Here is a 16,517-nt window from a genome sequence, read left to right as displayed (position 1 = left end):
GATTAACCCTGACCAATTACATATGAAAAACAGAGATGATTTCCAAAATCTTCCACCGGGGTAGTGTGGATTTTAAGAGCCTAATATAGGCAGGTAGTGGACTTATTCAGTTATCTGAAGAAGGTATGAAAGGAAATGGTTAAAGAGTAAAAGTAAGGACGATCTTGATACTTATGTTGAACAAACAAAATTTACAAATAGACTAATCAATCGTGCCAAAGAAGATTATTATAAAGAAAAACTTGATGGTTCAAATAATAAGAATATGTATCAAACTTTGAACAAGTTGCTGAACAACAGTGATAAACAATACCCTGATTGTAGTTCTGTTACAGAGATGTGCTGCTCTTTTGCAACGTTCTTCAATGACAAGGTTGTTAAGATTCGTCAAAACCTTGATGAAATAGCTGTTTCTGATCAAAATGACCATGACATTGAACGTTGTCCAGCGAGTCGTGCTTTTCCTCCAGTTTTTCACTGTGTTACAGCAGAAGATGTGTCTAAAATTATTATGTCAATTGCAAACAAATCCTGTATTCTGGATACCATGCCTATATTATTGTTTAAGGAAACTGTTGATGTGCTTGCTAAACCACTGACTGACATTATCAACAAGTCCTTCAGCAGTGGCGTTTTCCCAACAAAACTACGCGAGGCGGTAGTGACTCCTATTTTAAAGAAACCCACCCTGGACAAACAAATTCTGAAAAACTACCGTCCCATCTCTAATATCAGCTATGTGTCCAAGATCATGGAAAAAATTATGTGCGCCCAGATAAAAGACCATCTTAAGCACCATGATCTTCAAGAACGTATGCAGTCTGCATATAGGGAACTACACAGTACTGAAACGGCACTTCTGAAAGTAAGAACTGATCTTTTGAGAGCCATTGATGAAAACAGAGCCGTTGCGGTCGTGTTACTGGATCTGTCCGCCGCGTTTGATACGGTCGACCATCTCATCCTGTTGAATCGTTTTCAGTATCACCTTTGGCATTCACGGCGCTGCTCTCGATTTAATCAGTTCTTACCTTCAGAATCGATCGTTTCGTGTCTGTGTAGGGGACACAGGATCTACAAATCAAGCTCTTCGTTTTGGGATCCCACAAGGCTCAGTTGTTGGGCCACTCTTCTTTACAATGTACACTTGTGAAATTGGTAACATTCTCCGAAACATGACATCAATTATCATATGTATGCGGACGACGTCCAGGTGTACTTGTCATTCGATCCTAAGCTTGAAGGAGACGCGGAGAGGGCAGTTACGAGGATATCATCTTGCCTCGACGAAATCAGTGACTGGATGACCAGAAACAAGCTGAAACTCAATCATGAAAAAACTGAATTCTTTATTGCATCGTCAACTCACAACAGCATATTTATCAAAGACATTTCTATCACCATCGGGAACAGTGTTATCTTGCCCTCGTCGACAATAAAAAATCTTGGTGTTGTATTCGACAGCACAATGTCGATGACTGATCATGTAAAATGCACCATCAAAACAGTCAATTTTCACCTCCGGAACATTTACAGAATACGTCGCTTTATCACAGTTGATAGTTGCCATCACCTCGTCCGGTCACTGATTTTGTCACGCTTGGATTATGCTAACTCATCACTCTATGGCATCTCAGCAAAAGACATGAAGAAGTTGCAAACATTACAGAACAGGGCGGCAAGAATTGTCTTCAGATCCAACAGAAGGGAACCATCCGCGCCACTCCTCAGAGAGCTCCACTGGTTACCAGTTAATGCCCGGATTATATTCAAACTCATGCTATTCGCTTTCAAAAGCTTTAACGAACATCTTCCAGCTTACTTGGCCGACCTCCTTATTCAGTACATCCCGCGCAGATCTAATTTAAGATCAGGTGACGACGCACATCTTCTCAACATCCCTCGTACCAGCCGGGCTGCTGGTGACAAAGCTTTCCATGCAGCTGCTCGCGTCTCTGGAACCATCTTCCTGCTCATATTCAAATCAATGTAACACCATACAAGAAATCTCTCAAATTTCACCTATTTCCAAAATACTGAGTTCTCCGCCTTATGCGTAGTTTCCTGGTTTTCTCGTTATGTTTTTAATAATGTATATTTTGCTTCACTGTATGAGTGTTTTATGATTGTAACGTAAGATGGTAGAGTAAGATTTTCGATTAAGATAGTATCATTAAGTCATTTCTTGTACAGCGCTTTGACCTGTTTGATAAGGCGCTTAATAAGTGTCATTTTATTATTATTATTATTATCTATTAATTTAATTATTAAAACTTTATTCCCAGAATAGTGAAGTTAACAATTTAAAACTTTACAGTTGGATAGTAAATATTCAACAGGGTGGGTCAATGTCTACAGTTGTTATAACACTTATATAGGGTTGTGTGTAGTTTTCTCAGTCGTCAATCCAGAAGGTTGACGAATGAGGGCAGCAGTCTAGTATGTGGGGGTGTATGGGTGTGTGCATGTGGGTGTTCAAATCAACTTACAAGTACATACAGTTTCATCACTGTTATCACCGCAATCATTCTGTGTATTACATACATCAATATACGGTATACAGTCACCATTTCCACACCGGTAGCCATAGATGCCACACGTTGCTAGATGAGAGAAAAGGAAAATGAACATTGTTACAAAATGGCATGCTTTCTTCTTCCTTTCTAGTCTTGTTTCCTTATTCCTATTTGCCTTTATTTTTATTTTTTATGTTAAGGCTAACCAAGGCATAAATAGCACTAGATAGTGCTGGCGGGGTAGCACCAAGATAGCGGTTTACTGCCCACTTACCATTGCAGGAGAGTTCATCTGACCCATCTAAGCAGTCAGGTATGCCATCACATCTTGTGATATATGATACACACATGTCATCATCACACAGAAAACCATCATAATAATAAAGCTTGCATACTTACCATTGCATGAAAGTTCATCTGACCCATCTAAGCAGTCAGGTATGCCATCACATAAAGAGACGTAAGATATGCACATGTCATCACCACACAGAAAACCATTACCTGTAGTTTAGTATACAAACATTTATTAAAGTGTCATGAAATGAAAGATGCATTGTCACAAGCCGACATTTGAAACAGGACATTACATCCTGGTCCCTTCACTCAAAAATATAGTGGGTAACCATGATCATTTTTTAATTGAATACCTAAGTGGAGGAAGGGCCCACCATTTTACAAAAAATGAGTTAGAACCAGCATTTTTTTTAACCTGTACCGTTGTCATGGAAACATCATATGTATGTTCATGTATTAAAGGTTCCCTGAAGATGAAAACATTCTGACTCTAAAGCTTTTCCAAATATTAAGTTTTTTCTTAATATCTCAAAAATAATTTCCAAAAGTTTAAACTGACTTTCAGCACAAAAATTCACTAACCTTGAATTTTCGATGTGTAACATCTTCACCAAAAGTCACCAATGGTCAACAAATGGGCAAGTCCATCACAACATCTTAGGACTTCTTCTGATGAAGATGTGTGTCACACATCGAAAATTTAAGGTTAGTGGATTTTTGTGCTGAAAGTCAGTTTAAACTTTTGGAAATTGTTTATTACCAGCACGTATGAACTTACATTCGAGTATCTCAAAAATAGTTTTGATAAAGTTGGAACTTTCTTACTCTTATGTATTCAACTATTCAAATACCCATCTTTTAAGCCTGAAATTGTGTTAATGCCTCTTTTCTGTGTTTTTCAAGAACTACGCCTTAAAATGAAACCTAAAATGGATGCAGAATGAGGAACTTTAGACAATTTATTATTTATTATTATTATTAAAACTTCTTTTGCCTGGGTAACAAAACTCAGTGTAAACACTGTTTTTCAGTTTGGCCTAGGGGTCAAACTTAAAACATCAAAAAAAAAAACAATACATATTAAAATACATTATAAAAGTATATAACAGATTGCACATTTTAACAAAATTATGAATACATTAAGAACTAGACCAGCTAAGCATAAAATTTGCATACAAACAACAATGATATATAAAAACAGTGATATTGCACTATAGGACATCATAAGGTGAATTTTTACTTGCAAGCATATTTAAAATAACCGACTGTAGCTGGCAACGGATTTTTTGCTCTGGTAGGAAGAAGATTAAAGGACAGTGCACCTCTGGAGGAGAATTTTCTTTTGGCAGAGGCACTTCTGTTAGTTGGAGGGACAAGATTACCTTGGGATGCAGATCTAGTGGAGTGGCCATGACTGTTACTGACTGTGGAAAAGATGTTACATAAAGGGAGTGGGAGGATGTTGCTAAGGCTCTTGTAGACCATGATGTTAAGGTGGATACTGCGACGGGCATCAAGTTTGTCCCACTTCAAGGTATTTAGAAGAACATCAGTGGGGTATCTACGTGGGAGACCAAGAATAATTTTGCCAGCAGTGTTTTGCAACCTGTCAAGCGTTTTCAGAAGGGTCGTACCAGCATTTCCCCACACTGAGTCGCAGTAGTCCATATGAGGTAAAATAAGAGCCTTAAACAGGAGATTGAGAGTTTTTTGAGGTAAAACCTTTCTAAGTCTGCGCAGCAGACCATTACAAACATGATTAAATGTAAACACATCTGATACGTGACACATTACTAAGAAATAAATAATCATAATTTCTTAAAAACTGATTACTCAATACTCACAATTTTCTGCAGTACAATTCAACTCATCACTCCTATCTGAACAGTCCGCGTACATATCACATCGGTAAAGGTCTGAAATACAGCCCCTGATTGACATGCAAATTGGTCGCTGTCACCTGCAAAGCAAGTAAAATGTTAAGAGATTAGACTTTATAGCCCCTATACACAAAGCAACACGGCAGAGCTATGTTCATATGGTGGTAAAAATGAATGATTATTTTACAAGTTGCTGAGTTGTACAAGTGATTGGAAATCTCAGTGAATGTCATCCAATCATTCTCTGTCAATCAAGTCTGGTTTTAATTGTTAAACAATTGTTTAATTACAATTCTGGAGTTTAGCTTGTTTAATTTTACAGTGACTTGAGTTAGACCTGATTATATGCTCTAAATAGGTTAAATGCACTAATTGCCTATTAAACCGTTTTCAAAGGAATAATGGCCACATCACGTCTGCCTTCCTCTTCACTCTCTGGGATCAGTTCATAACTTCTTTATTTTCATAATTTTCAAGTTTTTAATACTTTTGTAAAATGCAGGGGTGTGATTCAAAGCTTGTGAAATATCCAGAAAATAGTTAAAAAGTCCAGAAAAACAGTGTTAAATTGGGCAAAAATACCCTAAAACAGGCTGAAAATCAATAACATTTTTTGGCCACAAAAAATCCGGAAAATCTGGAAAAATCACATCCCTGAAAATGATAATAAACGAGTTTCTTAGTCAGCATGAATCACTTTCGAGTGTTCTGTGCCCTCATAATCTTAAAATAAAATAAGGGCCTCATCGTTTTCTTCCAAGAAGCTGAATACTGCTAGCAATCATGCTAGCAATGTCAATTTAAAAGGGGAAACTCATGTATTAATGTAAATTTAGCAACAACAACAAAAAGAAACACCCCTCCCTCCTTCTTTTCCAAAAACGTGGCTGTGAAAGGAATTTTTAATTTAACCTTTTTCAATTGGCTTTAATAGTTTTCATTCTTACATTTGCAGTCCAATTCATCTGTGCCATTATTACAATCCGGTGTTCCATCACATCTATAGGATTCATGTATACACGTCCCATCATCACACTGGAAATCAAGGCTGCCACATACAACGTCTGTAAAGAAATAACAGGAAGTGTTTCTAGTTTGTAAATCATATTCTGTAAATTTGTGATCTCATCATTTTAGCTGTATGAGAAAGGTTTTTAAAACAAGTCTCCACATACATAAATGACAGCCAGTGAAAAAATTTCACTGACCATCCAGGATTTGAACCTGGGACCTTCGGATCACCGGACCGATGCTCTACCAACTGAGCTAATGAGTCAGATGGAGAAGAGCAGTGATGTTATTATATATAGGCCTTCAGTTCAATACATTTTAGCTCTTTATGTTAATATCATATCTGACCTGATTGGCTTCTTCGTAATCTCCTCAATATCATTGGGCTATTCCAGTTGAAATCCACACACCCCATTTGGAAGACATGACCTCCCACACAGGGAGTGTGAATTTCAAATGGGTTCACCCCAATACCTCCCAAGACCTACCAATTAATGTTGGGTACTACTGAGCACACGTGAACAAAATGTCAGGATTCAACATTGATCGGGGGAATGGGCTCATTTGTAACACCCTACTAATTTCATTCCAACCCTTTTGTCCAGGGTTGTAGTTCATAGTGTGAAGCACTCTGCCCACATCAGAACGAAATGAACTGATCCTTGGTAATATTGAAGCAATAACAGCAAAAATAGTTGACATACGTGGATTTAAATAAACATGAGCAAAGTCAACATGGACTATGTAACTTTTCCTTGATATGTGCCACTTGAATGAATGATATCTCTGCATGATAGCTTTATTTTGTATGATAGCTTATTATAGAAATATTATCATTAATTCAATTTCTTTCGATTGCTTGGCAGATACTTTTTCATTCAATATTCAAAATGAGTTTTGTAAAAGGTTATTTTGGTACAGTTTGATTAACTTTGATTTAATTTTGTTGTCATTTGTTTTTTTGGAATTAAGCTAAAGTGCTTACTCTGCCGAGTGATTATATATAACATAATATAGGATCCTCAATCTTTAATTTCCCACCTAACACTTTTGAAATAAATATTAATTTTTTTTTACAAAATGTGAAAATATAAACGGCTATGATAGTTTAATTTGTTTTACACATGTGGATCAATTTATAGCATCACACATCATTATGTAAAAAAAGGCCAATATTATTTAAAAGTTGCATTTGAATCAATAGGAGTCAACTCTAAAATAATACAGCAGGCCAGGCCTATTCATGTGTTTCCTGACCAATTAACCAGGCCATTAGCCAGGTAGCCAAGCGCTTGTGTGCGGTGTGGGTCCGGGGAACAAGTAATTGCAGGGGTTAAAGGGTATCACCGCCTTAAAAATATTTTGCTCTTTTTATGAAATACTTTGCTTTGAAAAATGAAAATTGTATCATAAAAAGATTATTTCCTGGATTTGTTCCAGAATTTCCAGAAGACTGGAAGTCCCTTGGTGCTTAGGGAAACATAATTCACCCCCTTCCCAGTCTTACCAGTGCAGTTCTGTTCATCACTATCATCCAAACAGTCATTGATACCATCGCATATCCACTCTGGATATATGCAGAATCCTCCAGCATTGTCACACCTAACTTGGCTTGGAAAACCTAAGAGAACAAAACCAAAGCAATAATTGGCTATATATTCCGCAAGGTCCTTCAGCACTCTGCCAATTTGATGCTGTTTACATGGAAGAGAGGTTCTGACTAACTGAATCAAGTTATCATCACACCAACACCCTGAGACCATGGTCTCAGCCAACACCTCATTCACCGAACAAGCTGCATAGCAACATGTGACCCAGGTGTGCCATAGCCCTTTTTACATGATCAGGAAGAATGACAGAACAGTGTTGAAGGACCTTGCCGAAACCTATAGCATTCGACAGGTTCAATCTGCAGATTTTAACAATATCAGAGAATTCAGAATAAAAGCTTCTCTAGAGAATTTAGCAATGTGGTCATAAGAATTCTACTAATATTGAAATACAAGACAACAATCAATTTCATTTTTGAATTTTTGTGACCAAAAGACTAATTTGAGATACTTTTCATCAAAATTAAAACATGTGACTTTTCATTTTCCAGCCATAGCATGAGAACCATTAGATGGTACAAACTATACTTTTTTACTTGTCTTGACAAGAGGATGAAGTGGTTTTCAAAAAATTCAAGCAAGTTTAGCTTTTTACAACTTTAAGTGGGCCCTATTGGGACAGGGGCACACATTTGTGCTCTAAACACAGTGCAAAGATTTTGATATTGAGATTATACAGCTGTACTATTTTGGCTAAAGCCTTGTGGTAAAAACTCACATGTACAATTAGCTTCATCAGACCCATCAGAGCAATCAAAATCACCATCACACTGGAAGGAAGATGGCACACATAACCCTCCAGAATTACACATGAATTCATCATCAGTACCTGAAAGTAATGCATTAAATTGACATCATGTTAAGTACCTGAAAGCAATGAACAAAGTAATGAACAGAGTTGAATTTGTCGAATCTCCTTTATCATAGATGGTGGATGTGGGGTGACAGGAGCTGTGCCAAATAATGGTAGTGCCACTGCAATACATAGGTAAGGCCAAAAAAAATAATTGTTTGTTTGTCCTCCACAGCTTTGAAAGAGGACGTATGGGTAGGATTTTTTTTTTTTTTTTTTTTTTTTTTGATTTAGGCGTATTCCTGGACCTAGCTAGACCTAAATGCTACAATCATTCATGGTGACTTTAAAAAACCCCAACATTTTGTTTCTTTAATATGCAGTTAAAGTTATAATTTGTGTTCATGTCATAGTCTTTTAAGGATTTCAAATGCAATGTATTTTGAAGTCACTAAAAATAATAGACTATGACATGAACACAAGTTATAAATTTGTATATTGAAGACACAAAATGTTTTTGGGGGGCTTTTTTAATTTTCAACCATGAAAGATCTTAGCATTTAGCTCTAGCTAGGTCCAAAGATACTCCAAATCTGAAAAAAATTGAATTTTATTTATTTTTATAAAAATTTTTAAAAAAAAAAAAAAAAAAAAAATATTGGTCAGGCCTTAATCTGAGGAGCGGGCGGTGGAGGACAAACAAACAACTTTTTTTTTTTTTGGCCTAATAAGGGTCAAATTTAAATAATACATGGAAAGTAGAGTGTATAATTTAAAAATCCACCATTTTTGTATAACAATAATTAGAATACAATGAAATGGTTTTCAAGGAATTCAAGCAAGTTCAGCTTAACCTCTGTACAACTCTAGAAGGTGGCTATCTTTGGGGTAGTGGTGCGTATTTGTAATAGCTTATAATGTCAACCCTGGCCTCAAATTCACACTTTAACACAACATGCAAGATTTCCTTAAAAAACAGTTATATTTTGACTATTAAAGCTGTGTGATAAAAACTCACAGGTACAATTAGCTTCATCAGACCCATCAGTGCAGTCAAATTCCCCATCACACTGGGCGTAAGATGACACACATGACCCTCCTGAATCACACATGAAGTCATCATCGGTACCTGAAAGTAATAAACAGAGTTCAATGTGTCACATCATATCATCACACTGGGCGTAAGATGACACACATGACCCTCCAGAATCACACATGAAGTCATCATCAGTACCTGAAAGTAAGAAACAGAGTTCAATGTGTCAAATCATATCATCACACTGGGCGTAAGATGACACACATGACCCTCCTGAATCACACATGAAGTCATCATCAGTACCTGAAAGTAATAAACAGAGTTTAATGCATCAAATTACCATCACACTGGAAGGAAGATGGCACACATGACCCTCCAGAATCACAGCCTGACACACAGGCAAACAATCTTACACGTGCAGTTAACATATGTGACTATCCACATCGAAACGCTCGTAAAGTTGGCCCCTGGTCAATTTTGTTTTCTTCCGTGTTTAGAAAATATATATCATAAGCTTTACAATGATATATCATTTGACTTCAAACGATATCCAGAAGTGGAGTTATGGCTTGTTAAACTTTGCTCCTTCAGTAAAGAGGTACATTATTTTGGTGCTACAATATATCTCTTTTTCTACATTGCTGGTATTAAATATCAAATGGTCATAATTGGCAGTCACTTCAAATCATCCCCAAGTCAACGAGGTTCAGGAATGTCCTCTCATTGTTAATTGTTGGTTAACCCACCACTTGAACAGGATTTAGCCAAAGCAAACAAAGACTAAAGCTATTTACTATAAGTATAAGCTTATTATCCTCTTCAACAATAGGATTAAAGATTGGTATATAACTGGACTGAAATGAGAAACTTGTAGGACAATTATTAGGTACATTATGAATACAAGCTTTATGCACATTTTGGACTGTAACTCGAAATTCAATTTGCCGACTTTACGAGCGGTTTGAGATGGATGGTCACATATATTAGTCAATGACATTATCATATTTTGGTCATCACAGTCAGTCATCACACATCCAATACAGAGATACACAAGATTCTAATCCACCTATAAGGCACTTATATTCATCAAAGAGACAGACAGAAAGACAGACAGACAAACTTACAGGTGCAGTTTACTTCATCAATGCCACCATCGCAGTCAGGGAAGTTGTCACACATCCAATAAAGTGGTACGCAATGACCTAATCCACCTATGAGGCACTCATATTCATTACTTGAACCTGAAACAGATAAAAATAAAAATCATGTCAACTTGCCCTTGGAGCACTGTAAGAATGATTGACATAACCAACACCCTAAACCTAACCCTACATCCCTTCCCCTCACACATACAACCTACTAGTTTTCACCAACAAACGTGGACCCTACCAAGCCTTGAAATCAGAGGGCATGTGTTATGGAGAGCAAATGTGCTCTTGTGAAGCTAATTATTGGCCCTGGTCCTTGCAAATTTCACATGAACCAGGAGTAATTTTCTTAAACAAATTGCTCCTGGTTCCAGTTTTGCAATTGATGTTATAATGTACATGTATATGCAAAAAAGGATTTACTATTTGAAAATTGCTCCTCTTCCTTCAGAAATTGCTCCTGGTTCTTGTAAAATTCCAATGAACCAGGAGCAAAATGTTTAAAAACAAATTGCTCCTGTATCCAGTCCACTTATTTCAAGGCTTGGACCATACGAGCCTCCTATGTAGCTATAACATTGTTACTGTGGACCTCTACTTTTGTGGTAAAATATGATAATTAACCACCAAACTGTAGACCTGGTATTACACCTACAATGGGGAACATTTATAGTACTCTATATGCATGATTACGATGTCTAACACCCCCTGCCAGTTTATTAATTAGGACCATGAATGTCCACATTTGCTGTAGGTTTGCACTTCATGTTAATGTCATAGGTGGGTTCATGTTTGTTGGTGAAAACAAATGCACCCCCCACACACACCCACCCCTGCCTGTAAGTGCCTCCAAACGAGGACGTACAAAGTAAAAAAGCACTGTACTATCCAATCGAGGACAAACATTCCTGCAGTGAATCGACATACCAAGGACATACACACTATGCGATGGTATCATCAAAGAGGGTACACCCCTATACCGCCAAGTGAGGACATGCTCCAAATAACATTTTTACATCATTTCCGTCAACTTGCACCTATTGACAGACCATGGACAGTCCACGTTTAGGTGTATGTCCACGGGTGGGGGTGTGTTACCACAAACATGTCCTCATTTGGCAGCAAACACACCCCCCCACACACACACCCCTGTGTGTGTTTGTCACCAACCGAGGACATTGTGTTTTGCTATCTAACAGAGGACGTGTGTATGATGTTTTCATCGCCTAACCGTGGACTAAAATGGCGGATTTTTTGTGTGTATAATACGAAACGGAATTTTAGCCATCACCTGTGGACGGTAGTTTTTACACATGTGGTCCTCGGTTTCAGGCAAATAGCGTTATAAAGCATTTAGCATGCATTTGAGGTCTTTTGCAGCAGTTTGAGATTGCAGACTGTCCTCGGATGGAAGTAAGTCCGCAGTTTAGGGTGAAAAATTTTGTGTGTGTCCTCGTTTGCCCACAAACACACCCCCATGCACCCACCACATTCTAACCCTGCCCTTGAGAAGCAGATGATTCAATTTCAGCTACTTACAAGCATATGTACAGTTGTCTTCATCTGACCTGTCCGTGCAATCTACGTAACCGTCGCATTGAAAAATTATAGGAACACAACCACCACTTGCACACTGGAATTCATGCCCTTCACCTGAAAGGTAGGAGTAGTAACAGAGTTATTCTAAGAGGAATATTATTGCACCTCATACATATTCATAAGATAATGACACCAATTCATTGGTCAATCTCAACTTGACACAACTCAAGTCATACATATTCATAAGATAATGACACCAATTCATTGGTCAATCTCAACTTGACACAACTCAAGTAGATTGACCTATCCCCAGTATGGCCTATCCACAGAGGAGTAAGATAAGACAGAGCGCGTACCACCAGTCAAAGTCCCCGTGTATTGTATGCTACCCGTTCTCGCATATTAATGAGGGCCGATTGTTCGATTGTGCCGTGTCAAACAATCACGCCAGCACTGCGTGCCTTCGCGTATACGCGATAGAGCGTTGCATGCGATAGACCATGAAAATACGCGGTAATTGCGTAGCAGTCTCGCCTGTCGCATTTCAAGGAACAATCGGCCCTCATTATCGGATGATGCGGAGACTTTGACTGGTGGTACACGCTCTGTCTTATCTTGCTCCTCTGTGGGCTTATCTTACCAGTCGATAGTTTTTCCCCCTTATCATGACAACATCATCTCTAGAGACAAAGTTCGTACTCCCTTTCATAAGCATGTTTTTGATCTGCGAAGGTATAGGACTAGGCATTAATATTGTATCATATGGTTTTCCGTATGAGAAAACATGAATTTACAAATGTATTCAACGAAATGAAGTGCTTCGCTGTCCGAAGCAGATACTGCACATCTAATTCTGCAAAAGGATGCTCTATTTACATGAGCTGTTTCAAACTGTTGTTATTGATCTTGATGAAAGTAATAACATAACACTCCTATCTTCCTTTAACACTAGCATTAGGCTAATGAAAGTTAATTCCAAGTTTCCTGTCACCCACCTTATCAATTTGACCAAAACTTTCATTATTTTCATAAAAAAGTCAATTATCTGAAAATTGATAACATAACACTCCTATCTTCCTTTACACTAGCATTAGGCTAATGAAGGTTAATTCCAAGTTTCCCGTCACCCACCTTATCAATTTGACCAAAACTTTCATTATTTTCATAAAAAAAGTCAATCATCTGAAAATTGAGATGGAAATAACCAAAATTGAAACTCTCAAAATGTCTGACATCCCCTGCTGATCATAATCAGCAGTTTTTCTTAGTTGTAGGGGTAGAGGATGTAGTAAATAATGGAAATTCAAGGATTGCCTCATCATGTTTCTAGTGGTTACAAAAATTGCACATTTCTTTTCATTTTAATAAAAACAAATTCAAATCTTTTCTCAATCTGTTGCAAAATGTCTGTAATGATGATCTAAGCATTGATACCTGTTTTGAGATGGTTTTTCATTAACAATATAATTTGGTTATAGCCATGTAAATGAAAGTTTTGACAATAATGAAATGTTCCAAAATAATGAATAAATGAAATCATGACCTCATATTTCACTGAAAAAAAACTAATCATTTCATTTGATTAGCCTTAGGTATGTACTATGGTGATACCCAGTGGCATAGATTTCTTTTTGACATTAGGGGGTGGGTTAGAAAAAATATCTGGAAGTATTGTGAATCCATCACCTTTTGGCAACATTAATGGTACAAATCTGCGCAAAACACACAAAAATGTTTGCACTAAGGTCACTAAAATGGTGAAATATGATGCAAAAGTGGAACAATTTGGTTAATTTGGTCAGAAATTCACATACAGGCATCAGCATTGGGAGGATGAATGTATGGATCACTCCACCTTATCAAATTGTTAGGGGTTTATCACCCCCCCATCCCTCTTGAGGGTTCTTAGTGGTTCAGGGATGGGTGGCATATTTGGGTAGCATTACCAGGTTCTTAGGTTTAAATATGGATTACAAATTTCAGAAAATTGGTTTTGAAAGCCCGGATACTATTTCATAGTTTCTACAAAAATCTGGAAAAGGTAATAATTTTTCATTGTTTATTAGAAACTTTTTCAAAACAAATCCTGAATTTTGCAAATTTACCTTAATTTTGAACATTAATAATTTCAAAATCTAGAAACTTGTATATTTGTTGGTCTCGTTTTCATCAAATTTTGTATATTTAGTTGGTAAGTGCCACACATTGCTACCCAAACCAAAATCAAGAAACCCTATGGCTTTACCAAAACAATTCTTAAAAATTACAAATAAATAATAAATATTATGACTGCCCTACTGCTGATTTGAAAACAGAAAACAATCAAACAATAATATGGCAAATAATAATATTGTGATGATTATCTAATATAAAATTTTCCCTTAAACGTCACACATTATAAAATATGAACTTGGGTGTTATGACGATTAGTAATCGACCTTTACTATTTCCCTTCTAGACTGACTGGATTGCAAAAAGTCCAAAAATTAGTTATCACAAATATATCTGAACAGTAAATATAACAAATCAAAAAGGTAGATATCAACTATATACTTTGATCAGCTCGTAATCGGCGGGCCTTACACAATTAAAAATTTGGTCTGCAGCCGATATTAATTATCATAAATGATATCTATAAGAGTAAACATAACAGGGTATTTGTTGACACCACTTATGGTAAGCAAATGCCAGCTAAGTTTTGGTCTGCGTCACAGGCGGTAAAATATTGCGCAATAGTTGACTGTCGGTTGTCATGTGATGTTTTTGATAAGAAAATAGCAGAGCGTGAGGGTAGAGATAAATCAGTCGGTCTCTCTTTTGGATGTTCTGATTTGTTGCATCAAATTTGTCTCCACTTTCAAATGTATCTACATGTATACTTCAAGTCAACAATTGACTGAGTAAATGCCAATATGGCTTATGCAACGATTGCACCAGGAAAACTCAAACGTGTAAAAAGAATTGGCCAAGGAGGCTTTGGTACAGTGTACAAAGCAATATGGAACAAAGGATTCTTTGACAAACAAGAGGTTGCGGCAAAACTATTAAGCAAGGAAGATGGACAGCGGGAGGTAAACTTTCTTTCAAAACTTGACCATCCAAATATCGTGAAGCTACTTGGTGTTGTTGATGATGAATTGGATTTCTACCTAGTCCTAGAGCTTTGTGACGGTGGCTCAATTCGATCATATCTCAATGCGCATAGAGGCACGAACATGGGTACACGGTTTTTTGACTGGGCAAAGCAAGCAGCCAGACCTATCGCATATCTTAAGATGATGGGCGTGGTCCATAAAGACATTAAGGCCTCCAATTACTTGATCACAAACGGCAACATCATCAAGTTGTGTGATTTTGGATTAGCCAAAGATATGGATGTCACTAAGAGCAAAGCAACAGCAACAGCATCTTATCCGTGGATGGCACCAGAACTTTTGCAAGGGGACATGATCCTTTCTCCAACGTATGATATCCATGCCTTCGGGGTGTTTATTTGGGAACTTTGGACAACAGATATTCCGTTTGAAGATTCGAAGGTACCTGAGAATCTTGTTATGAGGATATGTAATGACAACGAACGACCCCCAATTCCCCCCAACTGCCCCAAGCCAATAGCTGATTTGTTACGACAGTGCTGGCAAACAGACTGGAAGAAAAGACCGAGCATGGAACAAGTGATGTCAATGGTAAGTGCAATTCACCTTTTCGGTAAATCCCATAACCCTTTGCGAGTACACCTGAGAACTCGTCATACTGCGTCGCGCCGATGCGCACATCGTTTATCGAACATCGTTACTGCGCATTACAAGTCGGCGTGACGTCAAATGACGAGTTCTCAGGTGTACTCGCAAAGGGTTATGGGATTTACCGAAAAGGTGAATTGAAAAGCTTTCTTAAAATTCCAACCTTTTGCTTTCACTATCCAGAACATAACTGTACAAACTTGCTCCATCCAGGTCACGTTGCTCTCAAAACTATCAAATACACATGATTAAATTATTGTTGTTCAAATGAACACCAAAATCACTATGAAATTATATTTTAGTATTTCGAAGGTCACATTAAATTGAACATCTGTGCAAGACTTGGTTTCTGAGGTGTTTTTTTTTCAAGTTAATAACTTATTTTGTTTTGCTTCATTAAACACAGAAAACATTATGCTATCATGCCCTGCCAATTTTAATAATTTTGTCATTTGTTTCACTAAATGGCATATCTGTCAAAATATGTATTTCAAGAAAAATACATTTTTAATTTTGCTGAAATGTATTGTCCCTGTACTCTTCAAATATATACCATTTGGTTGAAAGAAAGCAATTCCATTTTTAAACCCCTCCATTTCATTTATAGGACGTCATCGACCTTTTGGTTTGTTCCCTTATTTGTCGGAAAAAGTATGATAAAATTACAATGATTTGTCCATTTCGCATAACAACGTATTGTCAAGGAATACCGTAAAACCTCGTCTACGAGCATATAGAGTGTTTTTGATGAAAGCTAAATTAATACAAAACAGCCGTAAATATGGCAATTAGATTGGTCTTACAATAGTTTGTATAATTATGCTTGTATCTGCAATTTATTTGCTCAAACTCCATAATGTTATAATTTTTAATTTTTCAATGGATGGCACTTGGATTAATTTAGCTTTCATCAAAGCACTCTATATGCTTGTAGACGAAGTTTTAGA

General features: G+C 37.1%; 2 protein-coding genes across 4 annotated transcripts in view; both read right to left on the bottom strand.

Annotated features, from left to right (window-relative positions):
* The window catches only part of LOC140162943 (uncharacterized), a 32,951-nt gene extending 30,029 nt beyond the window's left edge, over positions 1 to 2,922 (bottom strand). For all 3 annotated transcript variants that reach the window (XM_072186261.1, XM_072186262.1, XM_072186260.1), the window contains exons 1-2: positions 2,791 to 2,922; positions 2,490 to 2,603 (exon numbers count right to left, since the gene is read on the bottom strand). In XM_072186261.1, coding sequence (XP_072042362.1) covers positions 2,490 to 2,603; positions 2,791 to 2,866 — 190 coding nt within the window. In that variant the 5' untranslated portion in view covers positions 2,867 to 2,922. The remainder of the gene's footprint in view (positions 1 to 2,489; positions 2,604 to 2,790) is intronic.
* The window catches only part of LOC140161927 (uncharacterized), a 37,305-nt gene continuing 23,703 nt past the window's right edge, over positions 2,916 to 16,517 (bottom strand). Inside the window, exons 6-13 of the mRNA XM_072185221.1 lie at positions 11,828 to 11,941; positions 10,265 to 10,381; positions 9,123 to 9,233; positions 8,030 to 8,140; positions 7,209 to 7,322; positions 5,638 to 5,754; positions 4,655 to 4,770; positions 2,916 to 3,017 (exon numbers count right to left, since the gene is read on the bottom strand). Coding sequence (XP_072041322.1) covers positions 4,673 to 4,770; positions 5,638 to 5,754; positions 7,209 to 7,322; positions 8,030 to 8,140; positions 9,123 to 9,233; positions 10,265 to 10,381; positions 11,828 to 11,941 — 782 coding nt within the window. The 3' untranslated portion in view covers positions 2,916 to 3,017; positions 4,655 to 4,672. The remainder of the gene's footprint in view (positions 3,018 to 4,654; positions 4,771 to 5,637; positions 5,755 to 7,208; positions 7,323 to 8,029; positions 8,141 to 9,122; positions 9,234 to 10,264; positions 10,382 to 11,827; positions 11,942 to 16,517) is intronic.

This window comes from Amphiura filiformis, chromosome 10 (assembly GCF_039555335.1).
Source record: "Amphiura filiformis chromosome 10, Afil_fr2py, whole genome shotgun sequence".
NCBI classification, from domain to species: domain Eukaryota; kingdom Metazoa; phylum Echinodermata; class Ophiuroidea; order Amphilepidida; family Amphiuridae; genus Amphiura; species Amphiura filiformis.
The sequence above is the reverse complement of the archived record's forward strand: the minus strand, read 5'-3'. Positions and strand labels throughout refer to the sequence as shown.